Genomic DNA, 22,676 nt, shown 5'->3' with positions numbered 1-22,676 from the left:
GTAGTGTAGTAGACCTAAGTGTGCATTTTTATATCATTAACAATGCACAAAAAGTAAATTTTGTTTTGAGTGAAATAATAATGTCACATCTTGGGGATGTAAGAAATTAACAATGTTTATTTAAAATGTTGTCTTAACTTAAATATGAACACATTATTATAAATATACAGTAAAGTCTCGTTATATCGATATCGGATATATCGATAGTCCCGGTTATATCGATACTATTTCTATACACGCACGGAGAAAATTACATGCAAACAGGGTCGGATATATCGATAGTCCCGGTTATATCGATATTTTTTCGGACTCCCTTGAATATCGATATAACGAGACTTTACTGTATTTTGGTTAAGATTCGATGTAGTGCTTAAAAAAATCACATTGTGAATATTAACTAATTCACTGCCATTCACAAATTTATTCAGGAATTGAACATATGACACTTCCTGAATTATTATTATTATTACTATTGTGCTTGAGTGCCGATAACACGCTACCCAGACCTCTGGCAATCTTTTTTTCCCTTCCAAAAGGGGGCTGCATTTCCCTTTGTTCCATGTTAGTGCTTTGTTCCAGCTTCAGCTGTTGTTAAAGCGCTAAATAAACCAATACAATGCAATACATACAGTATTGCATTGTTTTGGACAGCCCCCCTCATTTCAAGCTCATAACTCCACACCCATATGATTTAGGAATTAACTTTTTTTTCTGATTAAAGAAGCGACTATAACGTTTCTTACGCTGCATTGAATGTTTATGTAGTCCGAAAATTCAATATTCTGTGGGTCCTGGAATTCAAGTGACAATGACAAAAACCCTGGCACTGGAGTGGACACATTTTTGCACATGTCTGGCAGTGAATGAGTTAATTAACAAAATGGATTCAAAAAATAATAATAAAAACCAAAAATTGAGAACTATTACATTTGATACTGCTCCTGTATTGACTCATAACATGCAAATTATCATGCCAGCAACAGTAGCGACACACTGTGCCCCCTGCCCGTCTCAGCACGATGGGGGACAGGGCTTTCAGCTGCTCTGCCCCCAAACTCTGGAACTCACTTCCTCCCAACGTTCGTAACATTGATTCACTTTCCACCTTGAAATCCCATCTCAAAACCTACCTATTTAAAATTACATTTTCTGTGTAGCTTTATCTCTTGTTGCTATTAATAATTGTATTTTATTTATTATTTTATCGATGCCTGTCTGTGACTGTAAAGTGTCCTTGAGAGCTTTGAAAGGCGCTTGAAATAAAATGTATTATTATTATTATTATTATTATTATTTATTTTCACCCACATGAGCAATCTCCCCCATTAGAAGAGGCATTTACAACTGGTGAGTCATTGTCACACACCTCAGAGCGCTGCCCAGTCATGAAAAGTACAGCTCCGGTTGCATTGAGAAAATCCTCACGTGCTGGCATCTCCCTGTTCGCGCTGGTTGTTTGGGTCACATAATAGTTAACGTAAACGTTATCCAGTGATCCTCGCATCCGCTCTATCACACAGGAAACGGTTGAACCCTCCTCGGTGGTCTGTGACAACAAACAGAAGGAATGGCAATGGAAATGAACAACATTCCAAAACTTGCAATGTGCAATTCCAGCACATCAATAATGTTTCTAATGGAATGCTATCCCTCGGCCTTGACATCTGTTCCCCTGATGAACTTGAGCAACAAAGCGCGGTGTCCAGTTCCAGTCTTGGAAATCCTGAGGTACTTCTGTGGAATGCCCCCAACCGATACATCAACGGCGGCTATGCCACCTGTTGCTCCGCCGATGCAACCAATCGGACTAAAAAGGGAGAGCATGGGCATGCCGCAGCCAAGCATGAAGGCTAATGAAATATGCAGCAAGTAGGGTTCTGTTACACGTGTTCATGTGTGGTGGGTTTCTCTGGAGAAACAGCTAACTCTTTGAAGACATTTGAAATAGTTTGCAAAGATAACTAAAAATGTGTTTTATGATTGTCATTATTTCAGCTACATGCTCTTTTCTTTAGCATCCAATTTAGAGAGAAATGTTTCCATGTTGCAGTGAGTTGCATTGGGAGTGCCTGTTGTTGAGGTGAGAAGTTCTATATATGCAATTTTCTCCCTACTTTTTCTGTTCATTTAAAATGTCATGATATTGGATTGGATTGGATGTACCTTTATTCATGTCGCACTGGAGATATTTACATTTCACTGCAGCAAAGTTATGAAAGGAAGAGGAAAGGAAAGAAAGACGTAGAAAAACAAAATACAGGAGCTGATGGAAAGGCAGCCACTCTCGCGGCGCCATCTTGAAGTAAAACAAAAACAAAAAAAAACTAAATAACAAATACCATGACAACACAAAGACACAGAGAGTCATTCATTCTTCAGCACTTTCTGTACCCTCTTTGTGACATGAAGCAGTTGTAGATGAAAGAGGAGAGGATCAAAGCGCCCTTTTCAGCAGTGGATTAGGGACGCCTTGGTGGAATGTGCACGTCTACTACAAGCTAAATGTTGAAAGCAAACACACAGCTGTAGCATCCATTGATGAAAAGAGATTGTGTCACATTTCCTGTCCCACATAAATCCGCTTCAATTCCAAGCCGCGACAGTTCCAGATTCGCATAGGCATGATATGAAACATTTATCGTATTTTCCAGTGTACAAGGCGCACTGGAGTATCAGGCGCACCCCAGTGAATGGTGTATTTTCAAACCTTTTCCATATATAAGGCGCAACGGGGTATAAGGCACATGTTCAATTAATGAAAAAAAGTTTTTTGGTTTTCCAAATGGTGGACATTTGGAACGCATCTTGGGAAAGCCATAAATTGACTAAAAATTAATAGAAATAGCTGAAACTCTGGTGAATGATCTTCCATAAACTGAATGTGTGGTTGTAATTTGAATCAAATAGATTTTTAATCAAAGCCACAATTGAAATGTTCATGGGTACGCATCTTTTTGGGTAACACTGTATAAGGTATCAATATATCAAAGTTTTTCAATTATTATATTAGGCACACTACATTGTAAGCCACTACAGTAAATGCAGTGGTTATGCACGACTTCACCTACAGGGGAAAATGGAGTCGGAGGCTGCTGACAGTAGTTGTGAGACCTGTTATGGCTCAATATGATTTCACATATAAGGCGCAGGGTCATCTTCATAAGAAAATAAAGGCTTGTGGGTGCGCCTAATACGCCGTAAAATATGGTAGAGTTCCACTGCACATTTGCACTTCATTGATTTCTGAACTGATCACATCAAATGTGAGCTTTGAAACTAAAGATTCAATTTGGTGTTGGGTGTAGCTCATTTGCATTAATATTGAACCTTCAGGACAAAAAATCCATCATATGCAACATTGGCTTGACTCAGTAAACTTACATCAGGTATGCAGCCGCCGGTAAATCCAAAGAGCCCATTAGCATTATCACTCTTCATGACGCGTAACACAGCCGTGGGTCTGGGGATGGACAAGCGAGCACCGCCACATACAGCCACCAGCTGAAGGTAGAACACCTCCTCCCCTTCCTCTTCGTCATCATCCTTGACTTCCACTACAAATGACTTTTTGCTCTCTTGCGGCTGGTACCGCAGGTAACCAGAGATGCTTCGCAGGTCCGATTTTGCTGGCTGGCTGTGGAGCTCATGCACGTGGCTGCGGTTCAGCCTTGTACGGTACAAGCGAACATCTTGAAGGAGGCCTGTGTAGCGTTGTCGACCATTTGGGTCGGATCCAATGAATATAGAAGCAGGACCTTGAGTGGAGAAACACAAAAAAGGGAGGACATTTTCATTCCTTTCTTTGTGTTGTCAAATTATTTGTTATTTAGTTTTTGTTGTTGTTGGTTTGACTTCAAGATGGCTTCGTGAGAGTGGCTGCCTTTCCAGCAGCTCCTGTATTTTGTTTTTCTACTTCTTTCATTCCTTTCATAACTTTTCTGCTGTGAAATGTAAATTTCCCCACTGTGAGACTAATAAAGGTAAATTCAATCCAATCCAAAAGGTGTATTTTTACATTTGTACGTATTGTGTTGTTTGTGTTATTTTGCTTGCCCAACAAATCTAAAGTATTCATTTTTGAACCTTCAACATTTTAGGTCTATTGACATTCAAGCCGGGAAGTACATTCGAAAAAACAAATGGAGGCATTCTGCAAGACTAGGTAATTACAAAGCCCTGGTGCAAACTATCCAAATGTAGGTTGAGGAATCACAGGAAGACTATAACATCTGTCACAAGTGATGATTATGATTGAAGTTGACTAAAGAGAAATTTGGGAGCCTTCAGTCCACTGCTGCCTTCCACTATTGTCTCCGGTAATTAGACAGAAAAAGAATAAAAGAAGACGCTGAGTGATTTCCTTTGAGCGGTAAGAACATCCAACTGAGCTCAGCCAAGCATTGGAGGGACTCAATAGTTATGAACAATGAAGGCCGGATCGGGAGGTGGGTGGTGTGTGGGCTTGGGCAATACGTGTGGGTGTGCATTTTTCAGTTAAGAATCGACTTGTTGGCATTTCATGTTCAGCGGCATGAGACAACAACATCTACACTTAAAGGACAACCAACACCATTTTTTTGTTTCCTAACTGACATCAGAAAAATGTTTTATAGCATCTAAAATACCCAAAACATGCTGGCTGATATTTTTTAGTCAAATGCAAAACATCAATAAAAATGACTTAAAGTGTGCTAACACTGCAACAAAATGAACTGCGAATTGGGGATTTTCAGAAAGTCCCGCCCCCAGTTCGTGACGTCACGCCAGGACGCCAGGAGATGCTTTCTTGCTACTCATCCAGTTATGAATATGATTCAAATAGTTCTGAAGAGGAAAGCATAAATGTTTGCAATCGATTAAAGAAGTTCTTCTGTCTCAATTCGAGCCGTCTGGCCTCCAATGTAGCGTCCCAGAAAATGCACAAGTTGGCGCACAAGTTCCGTTGGAAATGGGCTGATTTGTCTGCAGGGAATTTGTGTCAACTTCTGTACAGTGTTACCGCAATTGGTAGTCTTGGTGCAACACACAACGATTCACTATCGCGTTATTTATGTTTTCCATCTAATTTTGCCATCAACACGATGTTTTCAGAGCAAGCAAAGTACCCAAAATGCATTGTGTGTCGCTTTCTCGGTCAGGGGCGTTCCTAACGTGATGTCATGTCAGGCATCGAGTCTTAAAACGTAAAATATAGCTATATGCGGTGGAATCTTTGTAAAATGCGTTCAGTAGAAGTCATTTTATAAATTATGGACATAACTTGTCAGAGGGTGTCGGTTGTCCTTTAAATCAAAAACTGTACAATCACGACAACAAAATGAGAATTGTTGCTTCTCTGACACTGACCATGGTGCTGAAACTGCACTGATGAGATATAAACTGTTTTTTTTTTCTTAGTTAAATATATTTCAATGATTGTTAATGAAGTGTAAATTACCATCAGCGATGCCTTCTCCTTTGATGCTCTTAAGGCCTCCAGGAATAGGGCTTCCATCCAGGAAAAACTCAACAATCCCATCATCCACTGTAATGATCACATGTAGCCACGTGTTATCCTCCATGAATTTAGCAGCAGTGGCTTGGGCGACTTGAGTATTATTTGATCCCGCAACGGTGTAGTAAAACTTCACCGTGACATGAGACTCATTGGTCTGGACTTTGACACCATAATACAAGGTGCCATTCGTGTTTCCTTTGGCGACTATAAAGCCATCAGTAGCTGCTCTGGGGACCAGCCAAGCTGAGAATGTCAAATTGCCCGGTACGGCGGGTGAGTCTTCAGGTGGGATAGTCCCATAGGCTCCGTGAAGTCCGGAGAAAAACCATGCGTCTGTAGCAGAGTGGTGCCTTCTGGCCCGAGGCCTGAGCTCTACTGCATCGGGGAAGGAAGCTAGAAGTAGCAGGTCATCCATCAGAGGAAGCCCCTGTGGGAATTTTGCAGATAAAATCTCCCAGGCAACCCACACGTGGCCAAAAGTGCCCTGTTGTCGGAGGATGGTGAAAGAAGTGACATCTGCCATATCCTCATCTGAAAGTACATCCTCTGCAACCTCTTGGTCTAAATCGCTGTCTGCGATGGCAAACACGCCATATGGGTCATCGTTGGTGGGAATAACAAGGGAGACGGTCAGAGAGGTTTCAGCAAGTCGGCCACCATCCCCCGGGTAACCACCTTAAAAAATGGAAACAAACATTGTACGCATGAATTTTCCCAATAGGTTACATATTGAAAGTTGTGCAGTATTCATGATGTACTTTCCTTTTCGACTCACCGGATATATTAACCAACTTTAGGACAAAGTACTCATTGAACTCCGGAAATGTATCTGAGATGGCCTCCAAGACGATTACTTTGAAATCTTCTCCAGTGGTGAAAGTGATGGAGCCAGAGATGTTGGCAAACTCTTGACGTTCCAACAACGGTGTGATGGAGTCATTGGCATACAGATGCCAAAACACTGTTACGTCGCCAAAATGACCCCGTGCTCGCAAGACACTGAGGAGATAGAAGGCAAAATACAGGTAACATCCGCGTTATGACCGGATTCCGTTCTAACAAAACGGTCGTAAGTCAAATGGTTGTAAATTGAAATCCATTCAAAATGGCCGACATGACGTTGAAGATTTTAACCTCATTGTCGTCAAATGCGTGGTTGCTAGCTTTTAGGTGCAAATGTACTGTCGATTGAGGCCCACTAGTATTATCCCCTGCGATGTTACATCATAAAACAACAAAATCCTTCATTAAACCGGTCTGGTGGGGTGAGGTTCAATTTGGATCATTCATACAATAGCCTGCTTAGGCAACACAGGTTAGGCAACATTCGTAATGCTGATGAGGTGATACCGGAGGGAGTGGGGCAAACAGGCCAGTCGTTAGTCAGGAATGTAGGAACAATCAGTGGGACCACGGGGAGTGGTCCTCTGCTCCCCCCAACCTGAGAGTAGGGACCTATCATAGCTGTATCCAGCGCCGCCATGTCTGGACATTAGGGATATATAAATAGGGCCGATACGACCAGTAAGACTTTAGTTCGCTGACGAAGCCTCTTGGATAGGAGGCGAAACGTCCGAAACCTTCACTTTTGTACAGATGACGGCTGAAGAAACCTTCTCATATTAAGACAACATATACTGTAGGCACAAATACAAAATCTGTACAAAATCCCTGCCAACGGCCAGAGGAGGTTGCCCGACACACACGCTCGGACTCAGGCAGACCGCCAAAGGAAAAAAAGCAGTGTAGAGTACTACAGGACATGTTGCCGAGACGGTATCTGCACTGTATAACTACTGTATTTAGTGTAGTCACGCAGTAGATTGCTGTGCGAGTGTGTGACATTCTGGCTGGCCAAAATTGTAGTACACTTTGCCGGCAGCTTGCGCATTGTGGTGCCAGGCATAGAAAAAAAAAGGGTCTGGCAGTCGTGGTCATAAGTACGCTGATAGGACTATTTCATATATGCACTTTCTTAAACATCCAATGTTTATTATTCTCCACTCATTTATGTGTCTAAATTTAGTCTAAGTTGTGACGCTATATGTGTGTAGTTTACCTTATAACTTTACATATTTGTAGTGTGTACTGTTACTCAACCATTCTCATTTCAAAAGGAGCCAATCAGCTGTGAGTTAAGGAGTGGAACATATTAGACTGAAAGACTGAAATAAGCCAGTCGTAACTCGGATGTCACCTGTATTAGGACTTGCACACTGCAAGAATCAAGAGCGCGGAAAATCCTACTGGACCCTCCACACCCTGCTAACCACCTTTTCCAATGACTCCCTTCAGGCAGGCCCTACCGATCCATGAGCACCAAATCCAGCAGACATTTAAACAGCCTCTTTTCCCGTAGCCATTAACTCTCTACATATGTAATAACCCAAATGTAAATAAATATATGACCAGTGGTTAGTGGTCAACCGCTCATGTTTGTGATATGAAAACTCTCACTATGAATATTTAAGATAATGCAAAGACAGTTTCTTACTAGAAGTTATTACTTTTCCCCTCCTCAACCATCTTTTCTGTTTGCTGTAGCGAAAAAATCCCATTTGCATCATCATTGGCCTCAATGACCACGGTAGCCATGTTTGCTCCATACACCACAGCATCACCTGTACAAAGAGAAATGGGAAAAATAGCCAAATTTACACGATAATATATGATATAGATGTCAGTGATGAACCGCTATAGAAGCACCGAGTGGCTCACACTCATCGTCACATACTTCAGGTTGCCAGACTCCCCTGATCAATGCTGGAATTTTCTCACCGTTAAGTGACTGAATGGAATCTGTCAAGAATTTGATGGAGCGCTAACATTTTGACCCGCACGTCATGATACCACAACCGCCCATCAAGCTGTCGACTGGTAAACAGAAGAGAGGCCAATCGAGTCACTGGTCTTTGTGTCTCAGGCTATTTGGAGTCTGGTAATTAAAATCCTGTTGGGACACCAGCGGTCTTTCATACCCTTGATGGACACACAATACTGAGATCAAGTGGATATCTCGGCCTGTGTTTCCAAAGCACTCAAGCTGTCAATAACAGATTTAATTATGAAGCTTTCAAAATATGGGGAATAATTTTACGATGTTCTATCTATGATGTATTGGGGCTTTTGTTCTTAGAGATGCATTGTTTCAATAAATTGCTATGTCTGTTTTGTTTCCTAACTGACATCAGAAAAACGTTTGATAGCATTTAAAATACCCAAAATATGCAATATGATATTTTTAGTCAAATGCAAAACACCAATAAAAATGACTTAAAGTGTCCAAAATCTGAAAAAAAAAATGAACCCGGAAGTGGCCAGTTTCAGAAGGTCCCGCCCCCTTGGTCGTGGTGTCACCCCAAGACGTCTTGCCTTGCAGGAGAATCAAAACAATGGCTTCAGATTCGGAGAATATGCTTTCTTGTTACTCATCCAGTTATGAATATGATTCAAATAGTTCTGAAGAGGAAAGCATACATGTTTGCAATCGATTGAAGAATGTATTCATCCATTTTGAGGCAATAGGGGGGGAAATGTAGCACCAATAAAAACCAGAAAATGGCGACAGAGCTCCGTGTAAGGAATTAATCAGCCTGTTTCCACAGGCTGATTAATTCCTTACACGGAGCTTTGTCGCCCTCTTTTGCCTCTTTTTGGTGCAACACGAAGTTTTCAGACCAAACAAGTACAGCCTAATGCATTGACGTGATGGAAGGACTGCTACAATGTGTCCTTTACTCAGTCAGGGGCCTTCCTTCAGTGACGTAACGTGAGGACTCGTCACCAACTCAAAAACAAGACTTCTGGAATATTCAGCGCAAGTCTTAAAACGTAAAAAAATATAGCTATATGCGCTGAAATCTTTGTAAAATACGCTCAGTAGAAGTCATTTGAAGCCATTTTACAAATTATGGACACAACTTGTCCGGAGACGTCGGTTGTCCTATAAATACATGTGTAACTTCAGATAAATACCTGATAGAATACTCACCAGTAGCATTATACAAGAAAATATAGAAGCGCTCATCAGTCTCTGGTATGTCATCATCTTCTATGGCCACAGAGATGTTCTTCATCCACTCCCCAATCTCATAAACCAAGAATGTGTCCTGACTGAGCAGGGTGAGATCGGCAGGTGACGCCTCGCCATATTCCAAACGGTACGCCACTGTGCCGATGTTGTCTGCTCGCCCAGCTCGCAGAACACTGAAGGTGGCCACATCGTCTTCTCCCAATCGTAAAATGGTAGGTTCTTCCGGAAGTATAAAGAAATACCATATTTTCCAGTGTATAGTGTATTTTCAAACTTTTTCCATATATAAGGCGCACCTTCAACGAATGAAAAAAAAATCCAAATATAATATATAAATGCAGTGATACCTCGGCTTAAGAACGCTTTAGCTGATGAACTTTTCGCCTTACGAACATTAAATTCGTGAGAATATAATCTTGGCATACAAACTAGTTTTCGGCGGACGAACCAAACCACACAGCGCCACGGTGGCTGGCGGACTAGTTTTCGGCGGATGAACACCAAACCACACGGTTGAACAGCGCCACAGTGGCTGGCGGCCTAGTTTTCCACACCCTCTTTCTTTGAGTGCAGACATGGTTTGTTATCGAGTGGAGTGCTTTTGCTATTATGGGAACGAAAAAGACCCCACCGCAGGCTAGTGTTAAGCCGAAGAGGACACAAAAGAAAATCATGGTTGAGCAGAAGAAGGAGATCAGCGGCAGGTATCACTGTACATATATATATAGTGCCACTTAGCAGTTTTTTGACGACGATACTAGTGCAGCGTGTTCTACCGGAAACAAATTCCTTGTGTGTTCTACATACTTGGCAATAAAGATGATTCTGATTCTGATATCAAAGTTCAATATATTTATATATCCGCATTAAATATGGAAGAAGTTTGAAAAATACACCATTTATTGGAGGTGTGCCTTATTATCCAGTGCGCCTTATGCGCCCAAAAATACAATAGTTTTAAAAAATGCTTGAGTTTTAACCTCTTACCGGAAAAATAAATAGGATAATCGTTTTTGGTGATCTGAAAAACGGCTGTGACCCTGTTTCCAAGCCTTGCGCCACCTTCTGAGCTCACCAGAGTGATTGTGAAATTCTCCAAATCTTCAGGTATCTAGGATCGAAAAAAATCCCAACTTCTAGAAGCCACATCTCATATATTCATCTTAATTTTTCACTATACCTCATCAGGCAAAGATAAGAGAGTGAAGTTTTTCAAGGAGTCCCCTTCCTTGAATGTGATGTTTCCTTGCATGGGGCTAACATCTCCCATTGCAACTGGATTGAGGGCCCATGAAACGGAGACTTCTCCAAAGAGGCCCTTACTCCTCTCCACAGAGTATGTCGCTATGAGTTTGAATATATGGAAAGAGATGCTTTGTTTAGACCATGAACAAAAGGTGTTGACCTGAAAAATTCATTTTTACTCGATTATTTTGGTATTATGACTCCAGTGCACGAATTGAGGTCAAGCCAGAATATAAAATATGCTACTGCAAACTACCTTGGTACGTCTCGTTGCCTTTGCTCTCACTGACGGCCATCGTTGACCATAATCGGGCAAATTGGATGACCCCGTAGGGGTCGTCATTTCTGCGCACTGTTACGTTGACCACCCTGTGATTTCCGAGGCGACTGGGCGGAGTGCTGTGGCTGCTGAGTACCACAGAGAAAGTCTCGTCCAACTGAGGAAGAAAACGGAGCGCGTTTTACTTCTCGACTGTCAAAAGAATAGACTCTCTTCTTTCAACAGCAAAACAGTTTGTGCCAAGCTTTTTTTCTGTTCTTCCATAACTAAAACCAAAACATGAGCTGCCTGTGAAAATCAACCTGTCAGTCAGAGCAGTAACTGGAGCCAGGAAATGAGAGGACTTGTACAAATAATCATGAAGTGCTTTGTTGTACTTCTGAGCGATGAATGTTCTTACTTCTGGCACACCGTCCGGCTTGGCCACCAGAGCCACAACCACCTCTCTCTCGCCTGGTTTAAACTCTAAGATCCCCGTGGCGCCGTAGAATTCGGCATTGCCTGCTGGCGTGACAGCATATCGCACCAGCTGTTTCAGCAGCTGGCCCTGGGCTCTGACCACATGAAGCTCCACGGCCTCACCCTCCTAACAAGGTGGAAATGACCACAGATGTGAGGTGACAAGGAAAATCCGCGAATGTTCACTTATTTTTAGTTTCGTTGCCTCACGTTGATCATCCATGGACCTCTGGAGGATGGGGAGAATTCAAAGACTCCCCCAGGATCGTCGTTTTCCATGATGACAATGTCTCTGGTGGTGAAGCCAATTTTCAGGATTTGATTTTCAACATCACTCCTGCGATGCAAAGACGAATAGATTTTACTTTGTCAGATAATGGTATTTCATGTCACCCTTATATGGTGCAGCAGGAACGCAAAACCCTTTATGCATGGTTGTTTTTTTTTTAGATTCAAAACAATGACATTTCAATAGGATTAGGGTCAACGGAAAAAAAAGTTTGGCTAGATTCTCACTTTCTCAGAATAAAGTCAGAATTCTGAGATTAAATTCAGAATTCCGAGATTAAATTCAGAATTCCGAGATTAAAGCCAGAATTCTGAGAATAGTCAGAATTCTGAAATTAAAGTAAGAATTCTGAGATTAAAATCAGAATTCCAATATTAAAGTTAGAATTCTGAGATTGAAGTGAAAATTTTGCATTTTTTTTCTTAAAAATCTGAATTCTGAGATTAAAGTCAGAATTCTGAGATTAAAATCATTATTTCAAGGATAATGTAATAATTCTGAGATTAAAATCAGAATTCCGAGAAGAAAGTCAGAATTCCGGAATTAAAGTCAGAATTCCAAGATTAAAGTCAGAATTCCAAGAATAAAGTCACAATTCCGAGATTAAAATCAGAATTTCATGATTAAAGTCATAATTCCTAGATTAAAGTCAGAATTCAGAGATTAAAGTCAGAATTCCGAGATAAAACTCAGAATTCTGAGAATAAAGTATGAATTCTGAGATTTAAATTCAGAATTCTGAGATTTAAATCAGAATTCTGAGATTAAAATTAGAATTCTGAGATTAAAGTTAGAAATGTTGAGATTAAAGTGAGAATTATGAGATTAAAAACACAATTCCGAGATTAAAATCAGAATTCCGAGAATACAGTCAGAATCCCAAGACTAAAATCTGAATTCTGATATTAAAGTCAGAATTCCAAGATCAAAATCAGAATTCCGAGATAAAAGTCAGAATTCCGAGATAAAAGTCAGAATTCTAAGAATAAAGTACGAATTCTGAGAATAAATTCAGAATTCTGAAATTTAAATCAGAATTCTGAGATTAAAGTTAGAAATGTTGATATTAATGTGAGAATTATGAGATTAAAAACACAATTCCGAGATTAAAGTCACAATTCCGAGATTAAAATCAGAATTCCGAGAATAAAGTCAGAATCCCAAGACTAAAATCTGAATTCTGATATTAAAGTCAGAATTCCAAGATCAAAATCAGAATTCCGAGATAAAAGTCAGAATTCTGAGATAAAAGTCGGAATTCTGAGAATAAATTACAAATTCTGAGCATAAATTCAGAATTCTGAAATTTAAATCAGAATTCTGAGATTAAAGTTAGATATGTTGAGAATAAAGTGAGAATTATGAGATTAAAATCACAATTCAGAGATTAAAGTCACAATTCCAAGATTAAAGTCAGAATTCCAAGACTAAAATCTGAATTCTGATATTAAAGTCAGAATTCCAAGATCGAAATCAGAATTCCGAGATAAAAGTCAGAATTCCGAGATAAAAGTCAGAATTCTGAGAATAAATTCAGAATTCTGAGATTTAAATCAGAATTCTGAGATTTATATCAGAATTCTGAGATTAAAGTTAGAATTCTGAGGTTAAAATTAGAAATGTTGAGATTAAAGTGAGAATTATGAGATTAAAATCAGAATTCCGAGATTAAAGTCACAATTCCGAGATTAAAGTCAGAATTCAGAGAATAAAGTCAGAATTCCAAGACTAAAATCTGAATTCTGATATTAAAGTCAGAATTCCAAAATCAAAATCAGAATTCCGAGATAAAAGTCAGAATTCTGAGAATAAAGTACGAATTCTGAGAATAAATTCAGAATTCTGAAATTTAAATCAGAATTCTGAGACTAAAGTTAGAATTCTGAGATGAAAGTTAGAATTCTGAGCTGAAAGTTAGAAATGTTGAGATTAAAGTGAGAATTATGAGATTAAAATCACAATTCCGAGATTTAAATCAGAATTCCAAGATTAAAATCAGTATTCCGAGAATAAAGTCAGAATTCCAAGACTAAAAATCAGAATTCTGATATTAAAGTCAGAATTCCAAGATCAAAATCAGAATTCCTAGATGAAAATCAGAATTCTGATGTTACAATCAGAATTCCGAGATGGAAGTCAAAATTCCGATATTAAAGTCAGAATTCCGAGAAGAAAGTCAGAATTCTGGTAATATAGTCAGAATTCTAAGACCAAAGTCAGAATTCTGAGAAATCAGAATTCCGAGATTAAAATCAGAATTATGAGATAAAAGTGAGAATTATTCTTTTCTTCGTTGGCCCTCATCCTTTTCCGTACATTCCATGAAAAAAAAATGTGCTTTTTAAATGTGGGTTTGTAACGTCATGATAAATTCCAGCCTACTTTCTCAAAAGAGTGTTATTCACAGTGCCAAAATGAAAACTAAAGAAGAGAGAACAGGAGGGAGGGCAGGCATCACATGAAGGCTGAATTAGAGACAAAAGAAGACAGCATGAAACATTCCAAATAACCAATCACAGCCAAGTCACCACATGCAACCAAAGCAGGCATCATGAAAAGGCTAAATAATCTAGCCTGTTTAAATTGGACTCCAAGAGGATTCTCATTTTACTTCCCAACTCCCCAATTTCTTTTTGGGTTCTCTATTTTCGCACCACCATAAAAATCCTCATCCCCACGTCAACCAAAAGACCCCAAAAACCCTCAAGTAGACCCTTCTCAGGAAAACAAAGTCCCGATTGACACTCGACAAAAAGGCCCTGGTCCACTCCACTTCTCCACTTACCCGAAGTACACTATAAAGCGGGCGGTCTCCACCCTGTTGAAATGAGGTGGGAGAGAAGAGTGCTGTGGTTCACATCAGAACATCCACTAACACAGCTTGACACCTCCCAAATCCTTCTTTTTCCACTTCACATCCACATAAACTCTTCCAAATTAATGTTTCAGTGTTGCAAGTCCATACCACATATAATCGAGCAAAGGGACTATATAATACATTACCGTATTTCACGATGTATAAGGCACACCCAAAATCCTTCATGTTCTTCAAAAGATGACCTTTTGACTAATACACAGATGTGCCTTATATGTGAAGTAATATATTAGCCACAACAGGTCTCGCAACTACTGTCGGCAGCCACCAACTTCATTTCTCTCCCTCAGAAGTATTGCTAAAAATGCTAAAACTCATAATTTTATTACAGGTTTTTTTTAGGTTTCTTTTTTTTAGCACTAGCAGTAAATGAGTTTGTCAGAACAAAAAAAAAAACAAACACTTTTTTAACTTTATTATATTAAAATATTTTGCTTCTGCAGTGTCGGTTTACATTAGCTAACTGGCTATGTATCCGCTATCTGATAGCTAGCTATCTAGCTAACTGGTTATCTATGAGCTAACTATCCAGCTAGCTATCTATTAGATAGCTAGCTATCTAGCTGGTTATGTATTAGCTATCTATCTATCCAGCTAGCTAGCTATCTATTAGATATCTATTAGCTACCTCGTTAGCTGGCTATCTATTGGCTATCTGTTAGCTATCCAGCTAGATAGCTATCTATCCAGCCAGCTAGCTATCTATTAGCCAACTATTAGCTAGCTATCTGGCTAGCTTATTTATTTGAGTTATTCCGGGTTGAGTGAACGCTGGCGCGTGTGGTGGCCGCTGCTCACCCACAGTAAGACTTATCCTGCGACTGTAAAGTCACCTTGAGTGTTTTGAAAGGCGCTTATAAATGAAACGTATTATTATTATTATTATTATTATTATTATTATTATTATTATTGTATAATCCCAGAATCTACTGTAGCGCCTTATAATGTGGTGTGCCTTATATTTGGAAAACTACTTATATATTATATTTCATTCATTGAAGGTGTACTTCACAGTCAGGTGCGCCTTATATATTGAAAATATTTGGAAATACACCATAAATTGGGGATGCACCTTATACTCCCCTTATACACCGGAAAATATGGTACTTGTTGATTGGCTTACCTATCCAGAGTAAGCAGCAACGTCTCATTGACTTCGGGTGTGCTGTCAGCCATGATGGTGAGGTTGATGAAGGCATCACTCTGTCCAGACATGAAGGCCACTGTCCCGTTAAGTGGCTGCAGATCATCCGGGGTGAAGTCCTCGCGGTTGCCGCCGATTGGTTTGAGACTCCAGAATACCACGGCCTGACCGTCTGTGCCGTCACGCCGCAGCGGGAGGCTCACCTGCAAATAACGAGATTCTCATTGAATACTCAATCTGGAGCCACAATTCTTTTGTTTATATGGTTCATGTCTGAGAGTGGAAACTTACTATGCTGGTGTTGTTGTCTTCTGGTTCAAACACAACAACAGTGCTGTTACTTGTAAAACCAATTTCCCCGTTGGCAATATCAGGGGTGACAGTCAGGGTGAGATTGAGATCTCCTCCAAACCGTGGGCTTTTGGACAGAATCGGCGGAGTGATGTCGACAAGGTGTAGTGCATTCAGCTGGGAGGAGAGAACAGAAAAGATTATGTAACATAGGGTTGACAATGGCATTTTTTGAGGAGATTTTACCTCTAAAGCCATTAAATTGCTTCGCTAATTCGACAAGTGCCATCATTGAAAATTAAAAAATAAAGATATGGACAGTCAAGATGTGAAGAACTAGAGTAGGTGAGTGCCATGTTATTTTTTTAACTCATTCATTGCCATTCCCGAATTTATTTGGGAATTGAAATTCATGACATGAAGCGCCATTTCCGAATTTGTTCGGGTTTTGTTTTTTTCTTGCGGGGGCTGCCGATAAAGCGCTGGTCAGACCTCTGGCAATGTGTTTCCCTTCCATGAGGGGGAAGCATTTCCCTTTTGCTCATGTTAGCGCTTTGTTACAGCTTGAGCTGTTTTTAAAGTGCGATATAAATCTATGTATTGTATTGTATTTTGTACAGCCTCCCCCATTTCAAGCTCAGATAACACCAGACCCATAAAATTTAGGAATTAACTTTTTTTCTGATGAAAGAAGAGAGTCTAAGGTTTCTAACCCTGTATTCAATGTTTATGGAATCCCAAAACTCAATATTCTGTGGGTCCTGCAATTTGAGTGAAAATGACAAAAACCCTGGCAATGGAGTGGACACATTTTTGCACATCGTCTGGCAGTGAATGTGTTAAGTTCATAAATTAATAGAATTAAGGCCTAAACCAATGTTTTGATCCAATTTTGACAAATTGTATATGGTCACAAACTAGTCACACGTTCAAAAGAGTGTGATTTTGGGCAGGCACAAATAAGAAGAGGCATTCTTTGCAAGTTACCTGTATCAAAAAATGTGCTCCATTTTGCAGAAAAGCGTCATTCCTGATCGGCAGTACGACGACGGCCGTGCGTTCACGGGAGAAGAAAACATTGACGCTTCTGCTAACGTTTAGAACCTGGTCTCGAGCCAATACCGGGTCAATCGGACCTGCAGGAATGTAGAGCGTTGTAAGACCCATCAAGACTTGACCGAGCATGCCGCCCTCGCGCAGGAAGTGTAGGGACAGGAAACGGCCTTCGGGTCGGCTTTGGATGCTTTGCTCTTTTCCAGGGTTGAATCCAAATATCCCGTAGACGTCGTCACTGTCTTGGATATAAAACGTGATCTGGGTAAAAAGAGTGGACAATTTCAAAAACTAGACTGAATACCGTATTTTCCAGTGTATAAAGCGCACCCAAATATGTCTTATATGCCTTATATGTGAAGTAATGTTGAGTCACAACAGGTCTCGCAACTACTGTCAGGAGCCATGACTCCATTTTCTTGTCAAAGTTGTGGCGCGTAACCCCAGCTTCTACTATAGCGCCTTATAATAGGGTGTGCTTTATATTTGGAAATTTTTTCTATATTTATATATTATATTAGGAAAACGCTTTTTTTCATGTATTAAAAGTGTGCGTTATAGTCCAGTGCACCTTATATATGGAAGAAGTTTGAAAATACACCATTCATTGGGGGTGTGTCTTATACTCCGGTGCGCCTTATACACTGGAAAATACAGTACCCAAAATGGCATTTCAAATATTTGAGCAGTTACTTTAAACGCGTAGCAGTCGCCACGTAGAGACCACATGTCTGTTATGATTGATCTTCATACATCTTTTGCTGTATGTCCTGTTTTCCTTATCCGAATATTTTGCCCTGGTCCCGATGGCGTAATATATGGTGAGGTGAGGATTTCAGAGGAAAGGACCGGGAGCCCAAAAGTAGTAAAACAGATCTTTGAGCTAACTTTAGAAATGCTTCCTCTTTAATTAGTTCAAGTGGAGTCGTTATGACAAGTCTAATTAAGGCCTCTTTCTTTTCTCTGAATCCCACACGAGTGAGGCTTTGCTTGGTATGTACGCGTAATTGATTTATGGCTTGGAACAATGCATGTTTAAGACTGATTACTTCGTAATTTTAATTGGGGAGGTGAGGCGGCGAGATCGTGTCAAACGATCGTTTTTAACATGATCCTTTGAGGGGAGTCGTGGTGTACAGGTGGCAAACAGATGCAGTACTTGGAAAACTTGAGGTAATAATGTGTATTCATGTGCGACCAAAGTGGTTCTGATATCTCTCATCAAATGTGAAAGACCTTTAAGATCTGCCTACTGATTTCACGAATGATAGATGATGAACATGGAGACCTTAAAGGCTATCATCAATTCACCAACACTTTAAAAGCACTAACAAGTCAAAGGCCTTTTTTGCACCTACTTAGTCAACTGCATTTATCAGAACCCCACAGAGCAAAATAGCTGACAAAGGGTGCAGGATTTCAAAACGTGCCACTGTACCTGATATTAGTTCACATTCTGGAACAAACACCTACTAAGTGACATCTGTAGCGTACAGTGATGCCTCGGTTTACGAACCCCTTGGCTTATGAACTTTTCGGTTTACGAATATTACATTTATGAAAATTTTACCTTGGCATACGAACTTTTTTTTGTACACGGAGCTGCCTCAATGAGTAACGTGTCGGTCGCGAACGAGCCCGTTCTTGTAACAACAAAATGGCAGCCGACTGTTTTTGTCCGCCAGACTGAGATCGTTTGGACATGTTGCTGGATGCAGGATGCTGAATCTTGAACTGCCAGGCAGGAGACCAAGAGGAAGACCGAAGAGGAGGTTTATGGATGTGGTCAAAGAGGACATGAAGGTAGCTGGTGTGAGAGAAGAGGATGCACAAAACCGGGATAGATGGAGGACATTGATTCGCTGTGGCGACCCCTGAAGGGAAAAGCCGAAAGGAAAAGAAGAAGGATTCCCTGCCCCCAGTCTTCGGTTAAAGCCACGTGATTGGTCAAGAATGCAGCAGTGAGGGGAGGTGGTTTAAACAGAATAGAGACAGGCAGACAACAGTGAGAGCGTTTCAACTTTGATAGTTCAAAGGCAGAGTGTAGACTGCAAGGTTAAAATATCCCATCAATCAGGCTCCGCAAACAACTCGCACTTGATGCAAAAAGCTATCAACTCAGCTAAACAGAACACAATTGATGAGGAACTAGATACAATTATCACAGAGAAACACCTACAAGGGATCATTCCTGAAGATGGTGAAAGAAGAAGGTCACGTTCCCCATCAAGTGTTTAATGCTGATCAAACCGGCCACTCCATTCCATCAAGCCATCAACGACCATCACAAAGGTAAATAAAATGACTTTATTATATAGTATAGTTTATTTCTTTAATTATAATACAATAGCACATTTATTATACATAAAATAAGGTATATCTTGTGTAATTTTAAGGCTTAGAACATTTGAAAGTAGAAAATTGTGTTTTAAGGGGACCTGGGAATGGATTATTCTCATTTTAAAGGTTTACTCTGGGAAATTACTTTTTGGGATACACACTTTTCACCTTACACAGTCTGTCTGGGAACCAATTGAGTTCGTAAGCCAAGGTATCACGGTAATTCCCCAAAACATGTAGAACATGTGCATGAATCTTTCTGTACTGACCGCCATGGGTTCATCCAGCTCAGCATCCCCGGTCACAGAATGCGGCAGGAGCCGCAGAATAAAAGCTTCCGCCTCTTCGGGTAGGTCGTCTGTCACAATATTTATTGGAATCACTGCAGTAACCTGGCCAGGGCTGAAGCTCACCATCCCCGCCTCTGGCGCCAAGTCATCAGATACCGGCGAGAGGGCGCTTGAGTTTCGACTGATGGACCAATTGGCGGACACTTCGCCATAGCTACCTCCGTTTCGGACAATAACGATGCCCTCAAATCTGTAGGAATAACCATGATTTTTTTTTAGGATGACTGTCAAGTGACTCTGACTTATATCCACCTTGCAAGGTTTTTACCTTTGTGTCAGGTCCTCATCAATGCTGATTGGCTGACTGATCGCACCGCTGCCGATTGACAAGACACCGTGAGGCTTATCGTTAGGCTCGATGGTCACATGCATGGTAGTGGGTGAAACTAGCACCGCATCTCCTTTCAGGCTCGCCTCTAGGAGGACTACTTGGAAGGACTCTGCGATTTCTGGCACGTCGTCATCCGTGATGTTAAACAGCAGACTGGTGCTGAAGACAAATGGAGGGAAGGTGATAGTCCTGACCAGCTGCAGGTCACGGAAATCCTCGTCAACTGTGGCGCTGACTGGTCCTTTGCCACTTACGAGGATATAATCCACAGACACCTGGAGACAATTGAGGTTTATTGATGTGACAAGTCAAAGTCAGCTTTATTGTCAAATATGTTAATATACATGACATAGAGCACAGATGAAATTAATGTCCTCTCTGACCCAGCGTGCTAGGCACTTATAATGTGGCTAAAAAAAGACAGAAAATTGACAACAGACAACACATGTAATTTCTGAATGTAAAGTGAGGTAGTGTCGTATGTAAAGTGAGGTAGTGACGTATGTAAAGTGAGGTAGTGACGAATGTAAAGTGAAATAGTGTCGTATGTGAAGTGACGTAGTAATGTAGTAATGCAAAAACAAACAACAAAAAAGGGCTGAAGTGTGGTCTTGCAGAAAAAAAAAATAGAAAGAAAAAATAGAGTTCAGGATGATAGTACAGCGTGTAGCGTGTACTCAGAGTTCAGTGAGTGTGGCAGTGGGAAGGGACAGGGGGGCAGGGCTGGGAGGGAATTGACAATATTTTTATACCAGTGAAAATTATACTGGAAAAGAGCATTGATCTCATTTTGTAAAATACCAAATTGAAGATGTTAAACCGAAAACAAATATTCCACATAAATTCGAAGAACGCCAAAAAAACAAAAATACCTCAGTGTCGACAGAGCCAACAAGTGGCCCGTCCTCACTCAGCCGACCACGTGTCACATTCAGAGCAATGACTCCAGCAGACTCTGGAACTACTTTGATTGAATGTAAGAATCTCAATGGGCTGTCATTCCGTCTGATTCTCAGCTGAATAATGCTGCCATTGGGCCTGAGGAAAGCTCCACCTGCTACGCCCGTCAGCCTGACTGAAAACACTTCATCATCTTCCGGAATCTGCCGCACACAAAGAAAAAGGCCCATCAAGGAGTCACTACAATACAATACATATTGATGTATATTGCACTTTAACAACATCTGAAGCTATAACAAAGCGCTTAACATGGACAACTACCATATAAAGGAAATGAACCTGTGACAAAGATGGAAGTGCTAAATAAATAATTCACTATTGCTTGTTGCTTGGTACCTCATCGTCCCGAATGAGGAGGCTAAAGTGAATGACAGAATGTCCAACGGGAATCGTGATATTTCCTCGATTTGGAGTGAGGTCCTCAAAAGCAGGATTGGGGCCACCAGAGACCTGAAAAGTCAATATTAAAATGTATTATTATTATGACAAAAAACATTGATAATAAAAAAAATATATACTATATTTTCTGGTGTATAAGGCATACCCAAAACCCTCCATTTTCTTCAAAAGATGACCCTGCGCCTTATATGCAGGTGCGCCTTATGTGTGAAGTAATACTGAGCCACAACAGATCTCACAACTACTGTCAGCAGCCGCCGACTCCATTTCCCCCTATATAAGAAGTTGTGTGTAACCCCAGCCTCTACTGTAGCGCCTTATATTTGGAAATGTTTTGTATATTTATATATTATACTTGGAAAACATTTTTACATTCCTTACAGGTTCGCCTTATATATGGAAAAAGGTTTGAAAATACACCATTCATTGGGGGTGCACCTTATACTCTGGTGCACCTTATACACCAGAAAATACGATATGTGTTGAATTTATGAATAACATGCTCAAACCTCAAAATTGACAGTCACTGTTCCGTAGGTTCCCTTTTCTCTGATAAGAGTGAGAGGCACAAACCGATCTACTCCTTTCGGTTCATCAACTATGACCTCCTCTGTCTGTGATGCGAGAGACAGAGATCATAAAATTCTGAATTTGTAATTACACATGATCTGGTTAGAACAAGATTCCAATCTGTTTGATGAGGAATTGCACAAGATCACTTTACAAAATATTGGGATAGCTTGGTGACAATTGAATACTAGATGATAAGTATGACCTAGGGTTACAACAGTCAAAATTTAATTGAAACATTGTCTTTTTTACATTGCAATCCAGATTGAGAATAGTTAGGGGGAAAATCCAACTCAAATATCAGTTATAAGCCCAACAGGACTTGGCAAATAATCATCCATCACATCAAACCAGCTGGACATAGTGAGACAAATGGTTCCCAAAATTCCACAAGTTACCATGGAAACTGAATTAATCACCATTGTGACATACAAGTCAGGTTTGATGTGGATTTGATTGTCTCTATGAGCCTCAAAAAATAGACATTGGTTTGTTAAACCACAACACAATTGAGGTTGTGTACAATTCAAAAGCACATTTTCGATTTCAGTTTGAGAGCA

At 40.4% G+C, this 22,676-nt stretch overlaps 1 protein-coding gene across 2 annotated transcripts in view; it reads right to left on the bottom strand.

The window, feature by feature from the left end:
* The window catches only part of adgrv1 (adhesion G protein-coupled receptor V1), a 143,655-nt gene that overhangs the window by 97,046 nt on the left and 23,933 nt on the right, over positions 1-22,676 (bottom strand). For both annotated transcript variants that reach the window (XR_016114632.1, XM_088993687.1), the window contains exons 5-23: positions 22,056-22,160; positions 21,484-21,597; positions 21,060-21,290; positions 20,125-20,462; positions 19,776-20,046; positions 17,101-17,427; positions 16,114-16,290; positions 15,802-16,025; positions 11,725-11,851; positions 11,456-11,641; positions 11,032-11,212; positions 10,711-10,874; positions 10,518-10,641; positions 9,489-9,749; positions 7,992-8,118; positions 6,273-6,496; positions 5,438-6,172; positions 3,382-3,755; positions 1,367-1,546 (exon numbers count right to left, since the gene is read on the bottom strand). Coding sequence is in view for 1 of the 2 variants with exons in the window: in XM_088993687.1 (XP_088849813.1) it covers positions 1,367-1,546; positions 3,382-3,755; positions 5,438-6,172; positions 6,273-6,496; positions 7,992-8,118; positions 9,489-9,749; positions 10,518-10,641; positions 10,711-10,874; positions 11,032-11,212; positions 11,456-11,641; positions 11,725-11,851; positions 15,802-16,025; positions 16,114-16,290; positions 17,101-17,427; positions 19,776-20,046; positions 20,125-20,462; positions 21,060-21,290; positions 21,484-21,597; positions 22,056-22,160 (4,470 nt within the window). In the remaining variant the exon portion in view is untranslated. The remainder of the gene's footprint in view (positions 1-1,366; positions 1,547-3,381; positions 3,756-5,437; positions 6,173-6,272; positions 6,497-7,991; positions 8,119-9,488; positions 9,750-10,517; positions 10,642-10,710; positions 10,875-11,031; positions 11,213-11,455; positions 11,642-11,724; positions 11,852-15,801; positions 16,026-16,113; positions 16,291-17,100; positions 17,428-19,775; positions 20,047-20,124; positions 20,463-21,059; positions 21,291-21,483; positions 21,598-22,055; positions 22,161-22,676) is intronic.

This window comes from Hippocampus bargibanti, linkage group LG04 (genome assembly GCF_051943395.1).
Source record: "Hippocampus bargibanti isolate YZ-2025 linkage group LG04, ASM5194339v1, whole genome shotgun sequence".
In the NCBI taxonomy this organism is placed as follows: Eukaryota; Metazoa; Chordata; class Actinopteri; order Syngnathiformes; family Syngnathidae; genus Hippocampus; species Hippocampus bargibanti.
Note: the sequence above shows the minus strand (reverse complement) of the source record. Positions and strands in the feature narration are given on the sequence as shown.